The sequence below is a fragment of the Plectropomus leopardus genome, chromosome 7 (genome assembly GCF_026936395.1).
Source record: "Plectropomus leopardus strain MGB_pleo_1.0 chromosome 7, ASM2693639v1, whole genome shotgun sequence".
In the NCBI taxonomy this organism is placed as follows: domain Eukaryota; kingdom Metazoa; phylum Chordata; class Actinopteri; order Perciformes; family Serranidae; genus Plectropomus; species Plectropomus leopardus.
The window spans coordinates 18,761,554-18,782,018 of record NC_142182.1 but is presented as its reverse complement, the minus strand read 5'-3'; the positions used below and the strand labels follow the sequence as shown (position 1 = coordinate 18,782,018).

Here is a 20,465-nt window from a genome sequence, read left to right as displayed (position 1 = left end):
AAAGTTGAAAGAATACTGCACATTTGAATAATTGCACAGATGATAGTAGTAGTGTAGTAGTTTGATTGTTGCAATTATTGCAGTAAAGACACCATATAAACATTTTTTGCACCTTAGAAAACTATTGCACATTTGAAATTTGATAAATTAGGCAATTGAATTATAGCCTAATTGAAGATGCTGGAATTACGTCCAAGTGTCTGTCTGTTGACTCAGAGTGTAAACCCTCTGAGGAAGGAGGTATACAGTTTGATGGCCACAGGCAGGAATGACTTCCTGTGGCGCTCTGTGATGCATCCTGAGGGAATCATTTGTAACTGAATGTGCTCCAGCACATCATGGAGTGAGTGGGAGACATTGTCCAAGATGATATGTATCGTAGACAGTATCCTCTTTTCTGACGCTGCCATCAGAGAGTCTAGCTTCACCCCTACAACGTGCTATTGCTGTATTTTAACTTCTGCACTATTTTATGTTTCTTATGTTTATGTTTATGTTTCTGCACTATTACTTGTACTTTTCTTTTTATACATTTTGTAGCAGTATTGTTTGAGGGAGCCTTAGGACACGAATTTCATTGCCAACGGCTGCTCCACTGTAATAACTGTGCTATTACAATTAAAGACTGAACTTGAAGTCTATGCACAACTCTGACTAGATTCATAAACCATGGTTTTGTTCTACTTTTACACTCGAAACCATATACTATATATGGCCTACTTTACATATATACCATACCATTTTATTTGTTATTTCCATGACAACTGAGCAAACTCTAAGTAGGACATTACAAAAATGCATTGTTTATGAGTAACTTCTCCTGGTCGATTCCTCTTTGAACAAGAGGACACTGTTTGGCATGATCTGTGGCCAGTAGGGTGCGGTAGTGCCTCAGGCAAAACCATAAACAAAACGCGCTCACAAATTAAGCTTTGAGGCCGTTAGATTCGTGGCTCTGTAAATGAGCTTTATACGTAAAAGAAAACAACCCATATAATTAATATACACGACTTGCCAGAATTTTAGGCCATTGGACGAGTACCATAGCAGTTCTGATGCCAAATTAGAAATCATAAATTTACGCAAACAGCTGAGCCCTTGTGTCGAAAGTGCTTCTGCTGTCACACCGCTGCACTGTGAGGCAGTCAGCTGACTGAACCAAACAGGAGCCGCGTCCCTGCTACAGGAAACATCATATTCATTCATTCTCAGGTAAATCTGGTTCTTATTAGATTTATATATCCACCAAAACAAAATAAACTGCGCTGCTCAATTGGACATGTCAATGTCGGAGTGCTTTTCCTTTATTACGTTCAGCTTTGTACCTAAACGTTAGCGACACTGCTAGCTAGCATGGAGCTACATTTACAATAACAGTAACAGTAATAAGCCATTCAACACTTTGATTTTGGCAGTTGCAGATTTATTGTCCATTGATAGTTACAGTTTAACAAGGTAATCACGAGGAAGTCTTGGTCTCGCCGTGTTGCTTGTGCTGTTCACCAAATCAGTTATTTCACACAATATTTGTAGATATGACAATGTGAATGATGGAAAGCATGTGCGTGCTGGTGTTAACTTCCCTTTTTGCAGTTTTTCGGTTCAGTAATAGCTCATTAGACTCTCCGATGTAAATTTAACTGTTGTTTTTTTTTTTAAATTTAATTTTTCAGCCGCAGCAATGAAGAAGAACAAAGGCAAAGTGAGCAGCACTGCTGAGAAGGAGTTTGTGTTTGAGTTCAAGGCAGGGAAAAACAATTGTGTCCTCAAAGTGCCTCTGCATTTTCCTGTTCAAGAGAACATCAGTGACCTCCACGGACGCCTGATGCTGCTACATAAAATACCGTGCTACATAGAAAACGGTGAGATTTCTGCTCTTGGTAACTCCAACGCTCATATTAGGCATATACGTTATAGTAGGGATACTCAACCTGCTTTGCTTGGGGGCTCACTTTTGCAAAATGACAGGGGGCCAGTAATAAAAGTGCAAAAACAATTCCCAGTGTGACATCACTTTATTTCTATTGTGAATTTGAAAGTGGTTTGGGGGCCTCCCAGAACCTTATCAGGGGCCAGATTTGGCCCACGGGCTGTAAGTGTATTATCACTGCTTTATAGCCTACACTAAATCATTTGAACGGAGAAACTTATCAGGGGACTTATGGGATTTGTCAGGAGGCTCTCCAGTCAGGCACTGTTGATGGCAATAGCACCTCAACAAATGATTAAAAATAATCTGTATTCCTATATGCAAGTGACGATATTTGTCACAATATACGCCTACAAGATGGACTAGAAATGAAAAAAACTGAAGATAAATTAATAATTTATGCCTGCTAAAAAGGTAATTTTCTTATTTAAAAAAATAATACTGTATTTTTCAAGTGGTAGTATCAATGTCATGTGTCTGTAAGTAGGTCTGTTATTATGGATCTAAATTCCTGAACGAAAAGAAACATTCATAAGGGTTAATATCATGATTTGCATTATTTTTGGACTGGTGCAGGGCCCTGTAACTACCCCCAACAAATTTTACACAGTTGGACAAGAAACATCAGATTCTGTTTATTTGAGATCAGTATATTCAAATAACATCTCTTCACATGTCTTCTTTGAAAAGAGATGGTATTGTCAGCCTGCATGCTGTTAGTTTAAAACTTAAACGGATGAAGTGGATCTTGACTAATGATTTTGCAGTGCACTACTTGGCCTTCTCAGAATTGAAAACATTTACAAATGATGTTTTTTGCTGTGTGTGTGTGTGTGTGTGTGTGTGTGTGTGTGTGTGCGCGCGTGCACATCTTTCCCCGCAGAGCTAAAAACATCCCTCACCAACTTCATCGAGAGTGAGACTATCCTTGATTTTGACAGAGAGGCAGAGCTGGCCCTGCAGAGACTCACAACAGGAGATGTTGATGTAAACCAGCTCACAAATGCATGGACCAGGTCTTATGTGGAGGTAATAACACCTTTCAGTATGTTGCTGTGCCTAAAAACTAACATCAGCGTTTTTACTCAACAGAAGCTGCTCATAACACAAGTTCTCCTAACAGTATCTACAGCAGTAATACTCATCTTAAGGCCTGTGGGTCAAATCTGGCCCCTGATAGGGTGTCGGGCGGCCCCAAACCATTTCCTAAATTATAATAAAAATGAAGAGATTCACACTGGAATTGTTTTGTTGTTTTTTTTTTTACTTTTAGTATACATTAAGTGCGAGAGTGCATAAAACAGCATCAATATAGACCTTATTTATCAAAAAAAAAGTGCCAGCGGAGGATCCCCACCACTCCCAGACAGAGGTCCTAGCTCACTGCCTAATTTTCTTAATATCCCTAAAAATGTTCTAAAATTCTAGAAACATCTTAAAATCCTAGAAACATGTATGGGGCTGCAGCAAATGGCCCTTGACCTCCTGTCGTGTTGCAAAAGTGCCCCCCAAGTAAAGCTAAAGTTAAGTACTGTTGTACAGTATGATCATGGGAGGCTATTGGCAGATTCAGTATAGTGTTAAGGATTTATTTGGATTTATCTACATAATTTCTGACAAAAAAGTGACATAGTGTTGTGGTTGTCGAAGGGCTGTTGACAAAAAAAAACATACATTTGTATTGGTAAGATATCATTAGACTGAATAATAACGCCATAAACATAATTAGTCTTTCATTGACTGAGTGAGATAGATCGTCCTCATAGAGTTAACCTGTTTGTTTGGAGACCCTGTTACAAATTAATAACCTCAACATGTTATATTTAAATATCCAGTTTAGAATATCTATTACAGAAAACCCAACTCTCATAAATATTTATCACTATTACTAAGAAAATTAAACAACTCTACATGGCATCTAAACTTCTCTGTTCTTACGTTAGTTTGTGTTTCTGGGACGGCTCAGAAATGCTGTTTTGGATCATGATTATATTTGATTCTGTACATAAATTGTAAAAGAGCTTTAGGAAGGCATTTCTGTGATTAATGCGTATTCATAATGTGGGCAGCATGTTTTATTCTTGGCAGATGTTAGTTAAGTTAATTTCAGACACTGGCTGCTCAACATATCCTGATCGTATATCCACTACTCCATGTTTCGGTTGGTACACAGCAGACTCAGGATCTGCTTCATTGCCAAGTAGGATTTCACATACAAGGAACTTGCTTTCTTGTTTTTGTGGAAGGACAAGAAATATAAAATATTAAACAATACTATTTAATAAAATGTGTACAATGTAACTGTCTAAGCAGGAATATGTTCAGATATAAGCAGTGTGTCAGAAGTGTCCTCGAATGCTCCCGCTAACTTTGGGCCAGTCACGGATTATTAAAGTAATTTAAACAGAAGTAGTGCAGTGCATCTGCAAATTGATTATTCATGAGTTCCCGTGGAAAAAAAAGCCTGCGTGCTGCGTTTAATGTCTCTCCATTGCACTTGGTTACCCTTTGATGCCTTTTTCTCCAGAGATCCAATATGTTGTGGCGGTTGTACATATTTGAGAGAAAGGTCATCACTTTCATGTTATGGATCAATATAAAACAGTCTAGTGAGACGCAAATGTAGACTTTCTGGTTTCTAATTAAATAAAGTATGGTCTTTTCTCCTACACATGTCTTTGATAGTGACCATCTGTTATCTGGTGTTTAAAGAAGAGCAATAAGATCTTTGGGATTTACCCTTCAAAATTCAGGAGTCTAAACTGGGCTGTGACTAGCTCAGATATTCATAAAAAAAAGACAAAGGCTGCCTCAGCTTCTGTTGTGAAGCCCCTCTGACCCAGTGCACAGGACCGGCTACCGTTTGCATTTTACTGCAGTCACACAGAAATACACATGGAAGCTTTCCAGTCCGTCGTGTTTGCTGCCTGAAGATTCCTGAGCCTGTATAAATAGAGGAGTTTCAGATTCTAATACTGTTCTGTTGCTTTACTAATTATGGATGGGGTAAGTGACCTGGTTTACTGAGCGGAGCAAAACATTAAAAAAGTGTTGACATCTCATTTTGACTTCCTGTGACCACAGGAAATTTGGTCATCCCACATATATTGCTACATAAATGCATTACCACGATTATAATGGGGTGCCCATTAGCTCACCTGGTAGAGCGTGTACCCCAGATACCGAGACTGTGTCCTGCAGTGGCCTGGGATCAAGTCCAACCAAGGGGCCCTTTGCTGCGAGTCATGTCCTCTCTGTCTTCACTTGTACTATTAAATACAGACAAAAAACAAACCAAAAAAATCTTTAAAAAAGAAGAAGACAATTGTATCATGTTTTCATGGGGAAAAATATTTGCCCTGTTTTTCTGAATTAACATGATAATCATCCCAGAATTTGGAAATGTTTTTTTTATGAAAAAACAAACAATTTTTTTAATTAACAAGATTTTTTTATAAAAGCTTCTGACAATTCTGAGATAATAGTCTCACCGAGTCAGAAAAAATAGTTGAGATAATAACCTTGTTATTTAATTAAAAAAAAAAACGAGCAGATATTTCTTGCACAAATTCTTTTCTCATAATGCAAGAATCCACTAATTCAGAAAAAAAGACTTCAGGAGATAAAACATTTTTAATTCATAGAAACAAGCAGATATTTTTACATGATAACCTTTCTCATAATGCTGAGATAAAAAGTGAATGCATTATGGTTCTGTAGAGTGCATAGAGTGGCCATGCTGTATTTCCTTGCCTTTGTGTTGCAGTTAAGAGTTTTAAATATTTCTCTTCATTCCTCCATCACTGATCAGACTACACTGGAGCATGCTCGACCTGAAGAGCCCAGTTGGGACGAGGACTTTGCAGATGTTTACCACGAGCTTATCCACTCCCCAGCCTCAGATACCCTTCTCAACCTGGAGCACAACTACTTTGTTAGCATCTCCGAGCTCATCAGTGAGAGAGACATGGAGATTAAGAAGCTGCAGGAAAGGTTGGTGTTGGGGATTATTGCCTCGGGATTTCCTGCACATGCTGTATTTTTCTCCATATTTTCTTTTTAAATTCAGTGCATTGCTAAAGCTGTATTCGGCTTCTGTATTCTTGCAGTGCTTTTTGGTTTATTTGGTCTTAGTCCTTTTTGTGTTGATGCGCACACATGCACCGATGGTTAACATTTGTTTTTTTGCATAAAGATAGGCTGTACAAATCAGAATATGAATCAGTCTGGGATGAGCAGGTGGATGTTTCTTTTGAACTTTTCTTTACTTTGCATTTAGCTTTTAAGATATTTTCTTGTATTTATTGCACTGCTGATCTGCATATTTTGCTCATGATTGGAGAATGACTAAGTTGCAGTTTACCTTGAAAGCTAAACAGAAAATCATTGGCCTTATTATTCTTCCTGTGACAAATCAGGTATTGCCTTTCTGTTTCTGAAGCCATCCAACCTGTGGTTTTATCAGTTTGTGTTGGAATGATATTTTGTGAATATTGGTGATGTATTCTCACTTATTCACGAGTTGTATAAATTACAATGTATTTTTCCATCAGTTTAATCAATTAATATTTTTCTGTCTGGCAGGCAAGCAGCTGAAATGGACAAAGTGATGCATGAGCTGGGGAATACATTGAGTGACCAGGATGTAAACGCAGTTGCCTCTCAACACTTTGATGCTCAGCAGGTAAAAAAGAAGTCGTGGAGCTCTGTAGCAGTGTTAAGAGCAAGTGCACCTTGATCCCAGTGCAAAATGATCATTTCACTACAGAAATGTTGGGGGATTCACTTAGTGCATTTTTCATGTACACATTTGGATTTGTCCTCACCTGCTTAGTAGGAACATGTGTTTGTCATATTTCTCTGTTTGATTTTGTCTTTTTTGAGCAGGTGTTGGAGAATAAGTGGGCCAGTGAGCTGAAGCAAGTTACTGGTATTCAAAAACATGAGTATCAGGAGTGGGTTATAAAACTGCACCAGGACCTGCAGAAATCTACCAACAGCAGCCAAATCAAGTGAGTCTGTGTTTGTATACACTCAGACAAACAGTCTGTTACATTTTGTATTTGTGTTTATACTGATGCATTAATAAGCACAGCTGCCACCTGCAGGCGTACTTTACACTCATATACACCTGAACAGGCTCTTTCATTTCTGTGAGAAATGGCCAGTTATATATACATGGGGAGCTGGTCCCCATCCATGGAGCCCAATCTGTAGCACCACCACGTTTCTGCAGTAGCCCAGAAAAGATAAACCAAACACTGGCTCTAGCTAGGGCCTTTCATATTTTTGTGGCAGGCTCTAAGCAGCCCCTCTGCAACGAGCCAAACAGTGTCGGGAAAGCAGTTTGTGTTTTTGCTGCTTTAAATCACCAAGTACATTTGTTTTTGAGAAGAAGAGAGCTCTGTGGATAATTTGGCTCTTGCTGAAAACCTAAAGGTCTGGACCTTCAGGAATCAGCATCAAAGAAAAATTGTTGGTTTGGTGAGGAAGAGACCTCTGCAGATCATTTGGCTTCCATTAAAAATCTCCAAAACAATGAACACTGAAGAAATCCTAAATGGGAGTTCACACTTGCAACACAAGTTAAGTTTCAGCTGGTTGCAATTCTCACCACAAGATGCCACTAAATCCCACACACTGTTACGTTACATATCCCTTATGTAAATCATGCTCCTGTAAAAAGTCTCACAGAATCTTGACTAGAGGTCAAACTGACCCTTAACTAACAGGATCTCAACAGCTGCACTTCAGCAGCAGCTCTAATTCAAAACCCGACGTGTCTGCTGGCCCTTTGAAGTACAGACTGCATTTACATAGAAATTGAAGTGATTACGAGAGGTCAAAAACTCATCTTAGTTTGACTGATGCTCAGCCTTGTAGCATCAGTTATGACTGGCATCTTGGGATAAGACTTGGGGAAAAAACGAATAGTGGTTAACAGTAATGTGGTCCGGCAGAGTGGTGGTTTAAATTCAGGTCCTGCACTCCCTCTGCATATATTAGATATTCCATCAAAACACAGAAACCACCAGGACCTGTATGCTAAGAGCTTCTCAGACAATGTGCTGACCCTGCATCAGTTTTTTTTCTAATGATGAATATCATTATGTTGTGATGTGTGGGTGGAACTTAATACTTCTACATCAGCACTTTGAATACTTTGTAAATATGCAATTTTAAAGCTGTAGCCCAAAAAGGATTTCAGGTTGGAATTGTGTTTCCTTTGATACTGTTTTGTAATTTATGTACATGAAGTGCTAAAATTAAACTTTGAGTCCATATAACTGAATAAACTGTGTACTACAGTTTTTATTGTTTTATGGTATTTAACATCCAAAAAGTATTTACAAAACATGCAGCTTTCATTATAAAAAATGTGAAAAATGCCTGTTGAATAATGTGTTTTTCTGGGCAGTATAAAAAGAATTTTAGAAAATATATAATCTCATGTCGCCTACTTTTCACTTTTGCCTTGGATCAAACTCTTCAGATTCTGTCAGTTCTGTCCTTAAATCTATAAATGATGCACCAGATGTGCTATTTTTGATAGATATCTTTACTAATTGATATGTTTGCATGATTGATTTTCAGTGAGGAGATTAAGGTGCAGCCTAGCCAGCTGTCAGAGCTGGCAGATTCTGGGGCCAGGATGTTTGAGGAGCAGCCTCAGCTGGAGGAGAGTTTCACCATACACTTAGGTGCTTCACTTTGACATGCTCTCTAAATATTTGTATATAATAAGTATGTAAATATTTATTAAATGTGGTTAAGACATGACTTGATTAGCATCTTCTGCATTTATTATATATATATGTATATTGTATGTGATATATTTATACTGTATGTGATATATATATTTTGTATATCAGGAGCACAACTAAAAACAATGCACAACCTGCGACTGGTGCGAGCAGACGTGCTGGACTTCTGTAAGCACCGGCGGCACGGCAGCGGTGGAGCAAAGCTAAGGCGGCTGCAGACGGCCCTTTCGCTCTACTCCTCCTCACTCTGTGGCCTGGTGCTGTTGGTCGACAACAGGGTCAACTCCTACAGTGGCATCAAGAGAGGTCAGGGGACAGATTTTTCGATCTACATAAAGATGTTGTCACTTGGACTACCTTGCTGATGTTGTCTTGTAATGAGATTAAAATTTGCGTTTGGCAGTCTCCTGCTGGTTGGTCAGTATGTTTCTGCAATAGTAGTGCTTTTTTGGAACTCTATATTGTGAGAATGAAACTATGCTTTCACTCCTCTTTAAAAGATTTGTTTAAAGACCAGGGCACTCTGATCCTTAAACTTGTATATTTTTAGAGCTGGAGTACAGTATGGAGACATAATTACAAAGTTAAGCCCTGGTTATATTTTAACTTTAACGTCATGCATCATTTCATCCCTGGCCTGTTCTGTGTTTACCCTCAGACTTTGCAACTGTGGCAAAGGAGTGCACAGACTTCCACTTTCCCTGTCTGGAGGAGCAACTGGACGAGGTGCAGCAGGTGGTGCTGTATGCCAGAGCCCAGCGGAGCAGCAAGCATAAAGACCAGCCTGGTTAGACTTTTGGCTGCTCCATTACAGCTTTAATGTAGACCAAACATTCAAAGAGGATTAGAAAGAGAAAGGCAAGACTAGTGAGACCAAGGCTTCCATGAATCTCATCCTGGATGTACATTGCACCAGAGAATAAAAAACCTGGACACAGACGTAACCGAAGAAAATTGATTACTCTTTTTTAGTCAACTATGCATTAAAGAATGCTTAACTAACATTATTATTCATGGCCTTGTTTAGCATTGCCACAGAGACACAGAACTATAAGATAGAAGTGGTTGTACCACGTTAATCTCTAATTTATCTAGTTTGATGTTTAGCAAGACAAGAAAGAGCGCTCTTATTTTGACACCAGCAACAATTCAAGCTCTCTTTAAAAGAATGATCGAAGGGAAGTGAGTATGTGTCACGTAAGTATTTATATATAAGTCTGTGCTGCAGTACAGTACATAAACTTTACACTGCAAAACATTTCCCAGAGTTGGGGAATGTCAGCGACATGCCAGCACTATGAGACGGGGATTAACCAGTCAGGAAGTAGAAGACACTTTACATTACTGCTGCTGCATTGATGGGAAACTGTGTCCAGATGCTTATCACAGCATGTTGAGTGGTTTGTAGAGTAGAGCTGTATATAGAAACATTCTTTCTAGGTTACGAGCCTTTCAAGGAAAGTGCAGCTGTCATTGCCATTATGTGTCCTGTATGTTCTGATTTTCGTTGTATTTTTTCAATGTATATCCTCACAGAGATTCCGAGGAATGGAGGTGACGATAAGAGCAAAAATGTTGAAAGAAATCCATCTAACATCTTACCAGGTAATGGAGATCTCTATAAATTGTACACTGATTTCGATTCAGATCAACAGATTAGATTTTGGTGGTTATGGGTCAAAGTTTAGGGTAACCGTGACCTCCTCTGTCTCATTCTTGTGAAAATTATATCTCGAGAAGTGAATTTCTTCAAATTCGGTACAAACGTTTGAGTAGTGTCAAGGACGGGCTGATTAGATTTTGTTGGTCAAAGGTCCCAGTGACCCATTCATCAGTCCCATTCATCTCAATTGTGTGAAAGCGATATCTCAAGAACACCTTGAGTAAATTACTGCACATTTGACACAGATACTCACTTGGACTCAACAATGAGCTGATTAGAAATTGGTGTTCAAAGGTCAAGGTCACTGTGACCTTGCATCTGTCTCATTTCGTGTACGCTATATCTGAAGATGGCCTTGACAGAGTTTCCACAAATTTGGCACAAATGTCCACTTCGACTCAAGAATAAACTGATTAGAATCTTGTGGTCGAAGGTCAAAGGTCAAGGACACAGTGACCTCATACAACATGTTTGTGGCCATAACTCAAGAACCACTTGGAAACTACCGTTTGCAAGGATCTCCTGTGTGTAAAACATCCATGTTTTCACAGACATGGATGTAAACTGTAAGTGCAACCTGACTGGTGCACAGAGGCATGAAACCACATGGAGATATATCTAGACTCAATATAACACACTGTTTCTGCTGCGTCTCCCTCAAGGTGAGTTTTACATTTCGCGGCACTCCAACCTTTCTGAGGTCCATGTTGTTTTCCACCTATGTGTGGATGACAATGTGCGATCAGGGAACATCACAGCCCGGGACCCGGCCATCATGGGCTTGAGAAACATCCTAAAGGTCTGCTGCACACATGACATCACAACTGTCACCGTCCCTCTGCTGCTGGTCCACGACATGTCAGAGGTAAGAGGAGCTGAGAGCACTATACACACTTGTATATCTGAATGATGTTGTAATATGCACACTTTCTCCAACAGAGTCCACACACTCTCGCACAATTAATGACTATATTTTTATAACATAAAAACCTACCTCAAGGGAAAAATTAAACCAAAATTTAAAATTCGTACAGCGAGTCAGTTCCCACAGTTCTGTTTTCCCCTTCTCCCAAATTACACAAATTAGCAAGGCAACACTCCAAAACAGTGTAAAATGTTAATTAGATTTCTCCCATTAGTCAATAGCACATAAAAAGGCAAATGTTTGACTTGGACAGTGTTTGAGTTGGACTTGGACAGTTTAAATACCAAACACTTGAACAGATTAGAAAAGTCCATTACTGCCAAATAGCTCTTTATTTGTTGGCCCGTTGAATGAGTTTAATAAGTTAAATGGACTTTCACCTTAGGTTAGTAGGACATGACTTTAAATTGGGGTATACTGGCTACTTAATGCAGTGATTCCCAACCAGGGGTATTTGTAGCCCAGGAGTTTTCTGCAGTTACCAGGGGATGTGGAAAAATTGTGGAGTAGCTCAACTTACTTGTAAAAATTGAAAGTTGATATTGATTTATAAAATATATCCACGTATTCAGCCAACTGTTAACACCTGAATGCTAGGGTTACAAAAATAACCCTCATGTTTTCACTCATTTATGTCATTATGACTGATTCTAATAGAAAAGTATGAAAGGTCAAAATAGTTAGCTAAGTGTAATTGTTAATGGTTGAAGACATTACCTAATAGTAATGGATAAATTGTTAAAATAGTTAGCTAAAAGTAATAAATAATTGTTGAAATTAATTGTGGAAATAATAATAATAATGGGAAAATGTTTGAAAGAGTTAATAATAATGGAAACATGGTTGAAGTAGCTTATAGTAATGGATAAATTGTTGAAATTATTTGCAAATTGTTAAAGATAAAGTGTTGAAATATTTAGCTATAAGCAATAGAGAATGGTTTAAATTGTTACATAATAATAATAACAAAAGGTTGAAATAGTTAGCTTACAGTAATGGGTAACTTAAACGTAAAGTAAGAGATAGTTGTATAAAGAAAAATATTAATGAATGGTTAATAACAGGAATGTAGTTGAAATAACTAATTAAATAAATAAGTACTTGTTGAAATAAATAATTAAAACTAAAAGCAATGGATAAATGGTTGAAATAATTAGCTAATGGATAGATCGTTGAAATATTTAACCTCAAAGTAATAGATAATGGTTTAAATAGTTAGGTAATAATAATAATAATAATAATAATAATAATAATAATAATAATAATAATAATAAATATATTCGGTTACAGACATCACCCATAGCACTCATATGGATTTATTGTCACTCAACAACACTATAGTGGGATAGATTCAGCTCCTAAACCGTCATGAGTAACCTAATAGCATCATTTTTTATCTGCTCTGATCTTGTTTTTCTGTGTTAAGCCACAGTAGTGTGTGATTGTTTGCGGTTAAAGGTGAAGAAAACCTGCTGGCCACACAAGTTTCTGCTGCTTTAACTGATGGCAAAGTCACAATTTCTTCCCCTTAATTCTGCCTGTGCTTGTTTACGCACCACATCCTCAGCTGTGGTCTGGCTTGTCAGGCATTGGCTGTTAATTCTGCCCACAACTTAACATTTCCCAGGTTTGAAACCAGGAGGGCAAAGACGAGAGTCATGAACTCTTCTGTTTACTTAGTACCTCTGAGTGTATGTGCAGCAGAACTCTGTACTCACAGTGGGGGAGAGTAACAGGGAAAGCTTTCACCGAATGATGAACTAAGCCGAATCAAAGAGAATTAAGGCAAACATCCGATCACAATGAGGTGGATTTTTCTTTTATGACTCGAAATTGGTAAATCTTTTTTTTTTTTTTTTTTTTATTAGATTTTCATGGCATTAATGGAATTGGGATTTTCTTTTAGCCTGAATAGCAGCTCCTTCTTATTTCTTCAACTATTCAGAATTAAAATATAATAAAATGAGAATCCCATGAGATGGAAAGTAAATTCTCATCAAGCCTCTGTCTGGAGTGCACTCATGCCACAACATGCCCAGTGCAGTTTTTCGTCATGTCTAATCAAGAGTCTTTGTTTACATAACCAAAGGAACCAGAGGAACTTAAATTCATAGTTTCTGGTGCCACATCACAACTTTCACATGTGTGATCTTCTCTTTAGTCTGGTTTGCCATTTACTGGATATGTTTGCCTGTTTGTACAGGCCTATTCTTGTGTTTTGGCTTTGAAAACAACTGCCACAGTTTTTCTGGATGAACTACAGACTGCAATCAAAATACAACAGGGGCTGTGCCATGTATTCGAGAGGAAAAGGAAACACAGAAAATGTGCTTAATAACACTATAATACATGCTAAAACATTTGCAGACAGGAAATTAAAAACTCTGTCAAGGGAAACTTACACAATTTGACAACTGCTGTGTTCATTTTTCCGGTTGTAAGAAATGCCTTATCTTACCCAATAGCCTTTAGTGCCCCTGTGAACAGCAGCCACCAGCTCAGCACTGTTACTAGCCTCAACCATAATGGAAAATTCTCACTCTTTATGCATCAAAGACTCATTGCCCCAGCTTGTGCAGTTTATCTTGAGGGCAAATCAGTTAGTGGGTGACACAGTGACACAGGTCTAAACATGGTCTGCGATGACACCCTCGCCTCTGGTTCATGGATCCAGTTTGATTACTTGAAATAGGTGCAGCACATTTCTAATTACGAGAAAGACTGTGTGTGCGTGTGTGTGTGTGTGAGAGACAGAGACTCTACCTATCTGACGTGTGAGTAAAGGTTGACTGCAGAGATGACTGCCTGCTGAGGTCACAGTGAGCAGCGAGCAGCCTGGAAACAAACACAGATTGAAGGGAGATGAGAAATGCTTCACTTAAACATTTTGCGCACACATTCAGTCGCCTCAGAGGAGACTTTGCGTTTGACCTAGTTAATAGGTAATATATACAGTATCTAATCTGCATAACTGCGTAAGACTCAGACTCCTAAGTAGGGATGTGTAATGTATCACAGTTTTAACTGTTAATATGATTCAGCTCTAATGACACCAACGCAAACTGTGTTGCAGTTTTTTTTTTAATTTTGAACACTATTTTTTAACATATTAGAAAAAGGAAATACGGCTCAACATGAGGGACACAAATTGGCAAGTCACAAACTAGAGATGCATGTGTTATTATATAATCATACACAGTATAGGAAAGATTTTTACCCTTACACACATATTTAAAAAGATGTGAAAAGAAAGCTTCAATTTCAATTTCTCTCTCTCAATATATATATGAGGAGGCCTGTTTTGGAGAATCAATCTTTGTGCCCACAAACTAACAAATATGTTATACTCTAAACTACTTTTGCTATGCATTTTTTTAAATGCAAACAAACAGAACAATTCACTGTGCTCATTTCTCTCCTCATGTCTCTGCAGGAAATGACCATACCGTGGTGTCTAAAGAGAGCCGAGCTGGTGTTCAAATGTGTCAAAGGTAAGTTGAAAGTTTGAAATTATTTTAAGGCATTATTTGTGAAACTATTATGTCACTACCAACACTGTTAAAACAGCAATTGACATTGCACATTGTAATTGTCCATTTTACTGTGTATCCTTTCTACTGTATATTTTCATAGGTGACAACCCAAATGTAAACAACATGACTTGTGATTAGGCCTGTCACAATAATGACATTATTGACTTATTGAGGTCAGCAAAAATGATAGAGGGCCACGTCCATATATTGTACGATGTGCCTTTGTGTTAAAATGCATTTTTGTTAGAATAAGAATGTCAACAACTTTTTAGCCAACATGGTGCCAGAATAAACAGCAGAGTTTTTCTGACCATTATAAGACTCGGATGCAGTGCTTAAGTGTTTTTTTTTCACAGTTCCTAAATCAAATGAACATAAAAAATGCAGTATATATTATATATATATTATCTTTTGCAGTCATTTTTGATCAAATTAAGTCCATTGCTCTTTGAGCGGGTGTACTTGCATCATTATGCTATTTTATTATTACTTTATCAGCGCCATGAAAAGATCTTAAAATGACAATATCACTTATCGCAATTTTTTATTGGACAATATATTAGCAGACAAGGTACATTTTCTATAACGCAAAGCTGATCAATAATGTAATATATTTTTAACTAAGAGGCGTAGTGTTCCCGTTGATTGGTAAAACAAAAGCTCTCATGCTTTAGAGGAAGCCAATGCAGGGCGAGGAAAGTTAGACACACAAAATAATGTAATCACAAAACACCATAGAGATAGATATTTGTTAAGTAAATGATTTTTACTGTTTAATTTGTAGGCTTCATGATGGAGATGGCCTCATGGGATGGAGGAATATCACGCACAGTCCAGTTTCTAGTGCCAAAGGTGAGAACATGATGTACCTATATTTTTGGTTTCCCAATTTTTAGTGAAGGCAGCACCCAGCTGTCCTTTGAGTAATTGCTTGCCAGCAAATCTCTCAGAAATGTATGCTTAAGGCCTCACATGTACACAACATCACAAAAGGCGCACCTGGCCTGGCAGTACATAGCTTTGAATGCAGGCAAAGAGAGAGTGTTTGAAAAGCTTGCCCTGAATCATAGATTATAAAGCTTTAGGTTCTCTCTTGACCGGTCCGTACATAACTGTGATAAATGAAAGCTCAGAGACTCAACCATATAATTGTGTGATAAGCAGTGGGATTAACGTGCAGTTCTCCGACACTGAGCCGTATCTTGAACTCACTTGGATATCCAGCTCTAACCTTATTTAAAAGGTAAAAGTCAAAGAGGAAAAGCATCCAAGTTCAGCTTGAAGCAAGGTTTTCTGTCACATTTTCAAGTAGTTTTGATCTCACATTGGATGAAGCATAACTCTTATCTTATTTCTGGCCTAAGCTTTATGTTGTATACCTATAGCTTTTGTGGTTTGTCAGAAAGGCAGCAGAGCTTATAGCACAATCTCATGTTGACAGGTTAAGATGATAAAAACCGGCGGCATCAAAGGACTCTGACTGTATTGGTTTCCTGTCAGTTACATGCTCAGACACCATTCAAAATAGCACCTCTGAAACAACATTGTTTTCTATGCCTCAAAGACACGCCGTGGCTAAATATATGCTCTGTGTGTGTATGCGGATGAATGATGCGCAAATGCGTAAAGATGAATACTTCACATTCTTATTTGACGGGTGGCGATGCTTAGAGTGACACGGTATGTTTCCCCTGTTTAAGTCACAGCTGCCGGAGCTCCTGTCATTTCAGCATCTTGACTACTGTTAGGGGAAAAAAAGTCCTTGTGATGTTAAACTAAAGGGCAGCGCAGGGGCTGTTAACACTTGGCTGTACATGAACAGTCCAAATGTATTTTTGTTGGCATGGGCACAATTCCACCTGGGTTTAAAAAACGTTCATTTGGTTCACTTCAATTGTTTGTGTGTGGACTGAAAATGTGCCTACAAAAGGTGTTTTTCACATTGGTGCTGCACAAATCTCGGTCCCTCGTTACTCACTAATCCTGTCTGTGTCTCTTTTGTATTGACAGAGTATCTCAGAGGAGATGTTCTACCAGTTGAGCAACATGCTGCCTCAGATCTTCCGTGTCTCCTCCACCCTAACTCTCACCTCAAAGCACTGACAATGGAGATGCACCACATTGCATCCTCAAGGCATTCAAACCAACACAGATTGTTTATTTCAAAAATTATAGACAAGTTAATATTTTTTGTTTGTTTTCAGGTTAAAGGAGTGGAGATTTGATGAAGTAGCACATAGGTCCCATTCATTAAAAATGGGGTCAGGATAATACGGTGGCATTAAAGGACTTACAGTAGAGGTGCAAAACAGATTTTAAATGAGAAGAGACATTTGTATGCAATTGGTGAGCTTTGTTAATTTTGCACCACATGATGTAAATACATCTAACTGAAAGAGGGCTGGATTCAGTGGCTCACCAAAGCAGCTGCTGCAATTATCATTTCAAGCCTCCGGGGTGTGGTTCTGGTGACAGAGTTTTATGACATCATGACATCAGCCACCGGTGCAGCAACTATTCCAGTTTTTCTTTAAAGCTGCAATCTGTAACTCCCCGCACGCTCGAGCTACGGCATAACGAAGACTGTAGTGTTGGTGAAGCTGTTTTAACTTGCTGGTACAGAGTGAAAATCCCACCAACGGAGCAGATAAAGTAAATGTGAAAACAGTATTGTTTACTAAAGTGATGAGGCTGGATGGAACCGGCACAGGCAATTAGACAGATGCGTCTTAACTGTATTAGCAACCATGCTAAATGTGATTTTTGTTGTGTTTTCATACATTAACATACAAATGGATGTAATATCAGTGTGTTGATTTAAAAAAAAAAAACATGATGGATCTTCACTTTAAAAGGATATTTCAGATTTTTTGAGTTGGGGTTGTATGGGGCTCGTATCCATTGTCAGTTTACTTCATACAGTGGATGTCGGTCAGCACGCCCCTCAGTCTCCACCAGGTTTGAATCTGACACGGAAGCTTAGCAATGTAATGCTGTGAATAGTCAGCAACAAAATGTATTTTAACCACCTTAAAAAAGAGCCTTCCCATTAAAAAATGAATGTCTGTTGAAGTGTGTGCTGTATTAAGGGTATTGTCTCTGTTTTACTTAAGCCTGTCTTGACCGAGAAGTCGTTAACGGCTTAAGTTTCCCATCTATGCTTTCGTCAAAGCCTCCATTGAGAAAAAAAGTAATTTTAGCTCGCTGAACAACATCACACAATAACTCAAACAAAATAACAGTTTGAGGCAGTGGTAGACCAGCAGCTCTTGTGTTCAGCCCTGTTAAATCTTTGTTTTTCTCAGTGGAATCTGGCTTTGAAGAGAGCAATATAACTGCTTCATTTTCCCATTGGAAAATACTGTCTGACATGAAGGTAAAATGTGAAAATACTCTCAATGTAGCTTACACTTAAACTGATAGTTTTTTTGTATTTTTCTTGGTTGGGACTTCTTTAGTTGGCTAAAATACATTTTGTTGCTGATCCCCATCCACAGCAGTACATTGCTAAGCTTCCATTTTGGATTCCAGCCTGCGTCTCTAAACTGGGGGTGTAAATTCTGTAGAGCCTCATTTCCACTGCACAAAAAAATCTGCTAACAGCTGGCTGTTTAACGCAGTGTTAAAGTCAACAATTGGTATTTACATTCGGGTCAAATGACTCTACAGTTGTCACGGTTCTCCAGCCCGTCCAGGAGGTCAAGCGGACACACCAAAACAACCCACACACACAAAAATCATCCTCATCTGCTGCAGAGTCATGTAAACAGCTCTGTTCAACTGGCAATGGAGGAGCAGTCTATGGCCTACTTTTTAGTGAGATTACCTATCTCCAAAAAACCTGCGTGCACAGGCTAATCTTGTTGGGAAATACGGGTAATATACTAACTATGGAAGAGTGACCCATACAACCTACTTTACAAAATCCCTTCAAATCATTTTTTTAGTCTTGATGGACAGTATGAGGTCCCTGTCGACATTACATTTCATCTGTTGAATGTTCACAAATTACTCCTGATGTATAATCACACAGTTCAGCCGTCACATGAGATTTAGAGGTCTAAACCAATCTGTAATTGGCTTCACATTTGGGGGCCAATTTGTCCACAGAGACGTGACACAAACTTGGCTCCTCTAGTCCCAATAATGAACGGTGTTGCTGCTGAGATGAGCAACGTGCAGGTATTTTTATGCTGCATTGCAGTGAGTTGTAGTGAGGATCACTCTTGGTGTGTGTGTGTGTGTGTGTGTGTGTGTGTGTGTGTGTGTGTGGGTGTGGGTGTGGGTGTGTGTGTGTGCGCACGCACGTGTGTGGTCCCTACCCTCTACCTCTGTAACAGCAGATGGCACTGTTCTTAAAGACAAAGATGTGAAAAGAGTGACTACACAGGCACTACCACACTTCTCTCAATAAAAGAGAGGAAGTTAAAATGAGCAGCACGATGAAGTTCATCTCAAGTGGTTTTGTATCTTTAGTCGTAAATATTTGTCAAATGTGTCAAACACTTGAACCTAATCAGATGTATCACTGTATATGTTTACATGTTTATGTTTTAATTAAAAAAAAAGTTCTTCATGAAAGCCACCATAAGCTCCTGACAGTCTTTTGGCTAATTATGTTTTTTTTCTCTCCATCTGCCAACAGTGATACACGTCTAGTGGCATTTGGTTCAGCGTTTTATTTAGTGTTGATGGGTTATCCACAGGCACATAATCTCTCTGAAGTTAATAATCCATGTCATTCATTGGAATTACATTCCTCCTACATCTAATGGTGGCCCTATAAGCCATTTCAGACAGACTGAAATCAATTCGGCTTGTCACAAAGTTTGCCACAGCCACGTTCAGCAATAGTGGTATTAGAAAGATTAAAGAAGTTGAGAGTGCAGCAATCAGAGCGAGCTGCCTGCTCTTCTTTCAAGATAAACAAGAAGGCCACAGGCCCCTGAGAGTTATGAGATTTAATAGCTCCGTGTTGAAACCTGCAACTGTGTATATCAAACTGCCACGCCGAGAACCCACAAAATTGTAAGAATATGTATTGCTGAGTGTTTGGCATTCTCTGGATTGGTCTCAGTGGCCCGGAGTGTTGGGTTTCTCTGGGAAGAGAGTGCAGGGTGCCGATTCAACATGACAGTCCACCTCTCCCTCGCTGAGTTCTGTACACGTGATTGAAAATAATCAAAGCAATGCTTACAAAATGGATATGAATAATATAAATTCATATAGATGGGTTTTTTTTGTTTTGTTTTTTTTAGATGTGGGAAAACAGGAACAACGAGGCATCTGTTAAAAACTGTTAAGCCAGTGCTGAAACCTAAGGCCCTCATCAGAGATGTCCAGTCACTCAAAACCACAGAAACATGACCAGGGAGCCGTCATCTGCAGCATGTGATAGTCTCAGTAGGTGATTTGAGGGGATATGAGGGGGGACGCCAGCCCCCTTGTTAGCATAATGACCAAAATGCGCCCCCCCTTGTTAACCTGCCATCCCTCTCCAGGCGAGAAGGAGGTGAGAGGCGTTATTGAGCTTTCAATTTGGCATCCTTAAAAATTACATTTCTTGATCAAACAAAGAGCTGGACTGTCTGTGCGCAGTGAAAGTGTTTAGCATTATGGTGGTGCTGTGCCACATTAATCAAAACAACAC

The 20,465-nt window shown here is 38.8% G+C and overlaps 1 protein-coding gene and 1 long non-coding RNA gene across 2 annotated transcripts in view; one reads left to right on the top strand and one right to left on the bottom strand.

Moving 5' to 3' along the window:
* The first annotated feature begins 1,057 nt into the window (after positions 1-1,057).
* Positions 1,058-19,400, top strand: ferry3 (FERRY endosomal RAB5 effector complex subunit 3). The gene is made up of 14 exons (XM_042496824.2): positions 1,058-1,212; positions 1,674-1,862; positions 2,814-2,959; positions 5,742-5,923; positions 6,515-6,614; positions 6,818-6,942; positions 8,525-8,631; positions 8,803-9,000; positions 9,353-9,481; positions 10,231-10,299; positions 11,020-11,222; positions 14,716-14,773; positions 15,600-15,667; positions 16,826-19,400. The coding sequence occupies exons 2-14, from the start codon at positions 1,682-1,684 to the stop codon at positions 16,916-16,918; spliced, it is 1,659 nt and encodes a 552-aa protein (XP_042352758.1). The 5' UTR covers positions 1,058-1,212; positions 1,674-1,681; the 3' UTR covers positions 16,919-19,400.
* Positions 2,751-20,465, bottom strand: part of LOC148189173 (uncharacterized) — a 55,912-nt gene continuing 38,197 nt past the window's right edge. Inside the window, exons 3-4 of the long non-coding RNA XR_015776998.1 lie at positions 14,046-14,117; positions 2,751-5,199 (exon numbers count right to left, since the gene is read on the bottom strand). This is a non-coding gene — a long non-coding RNA (uncharacterized LOC148189173). The remainder of the gene's footprint in view (positions 5,200-14,045; positions 14,118-20,465) is intronic.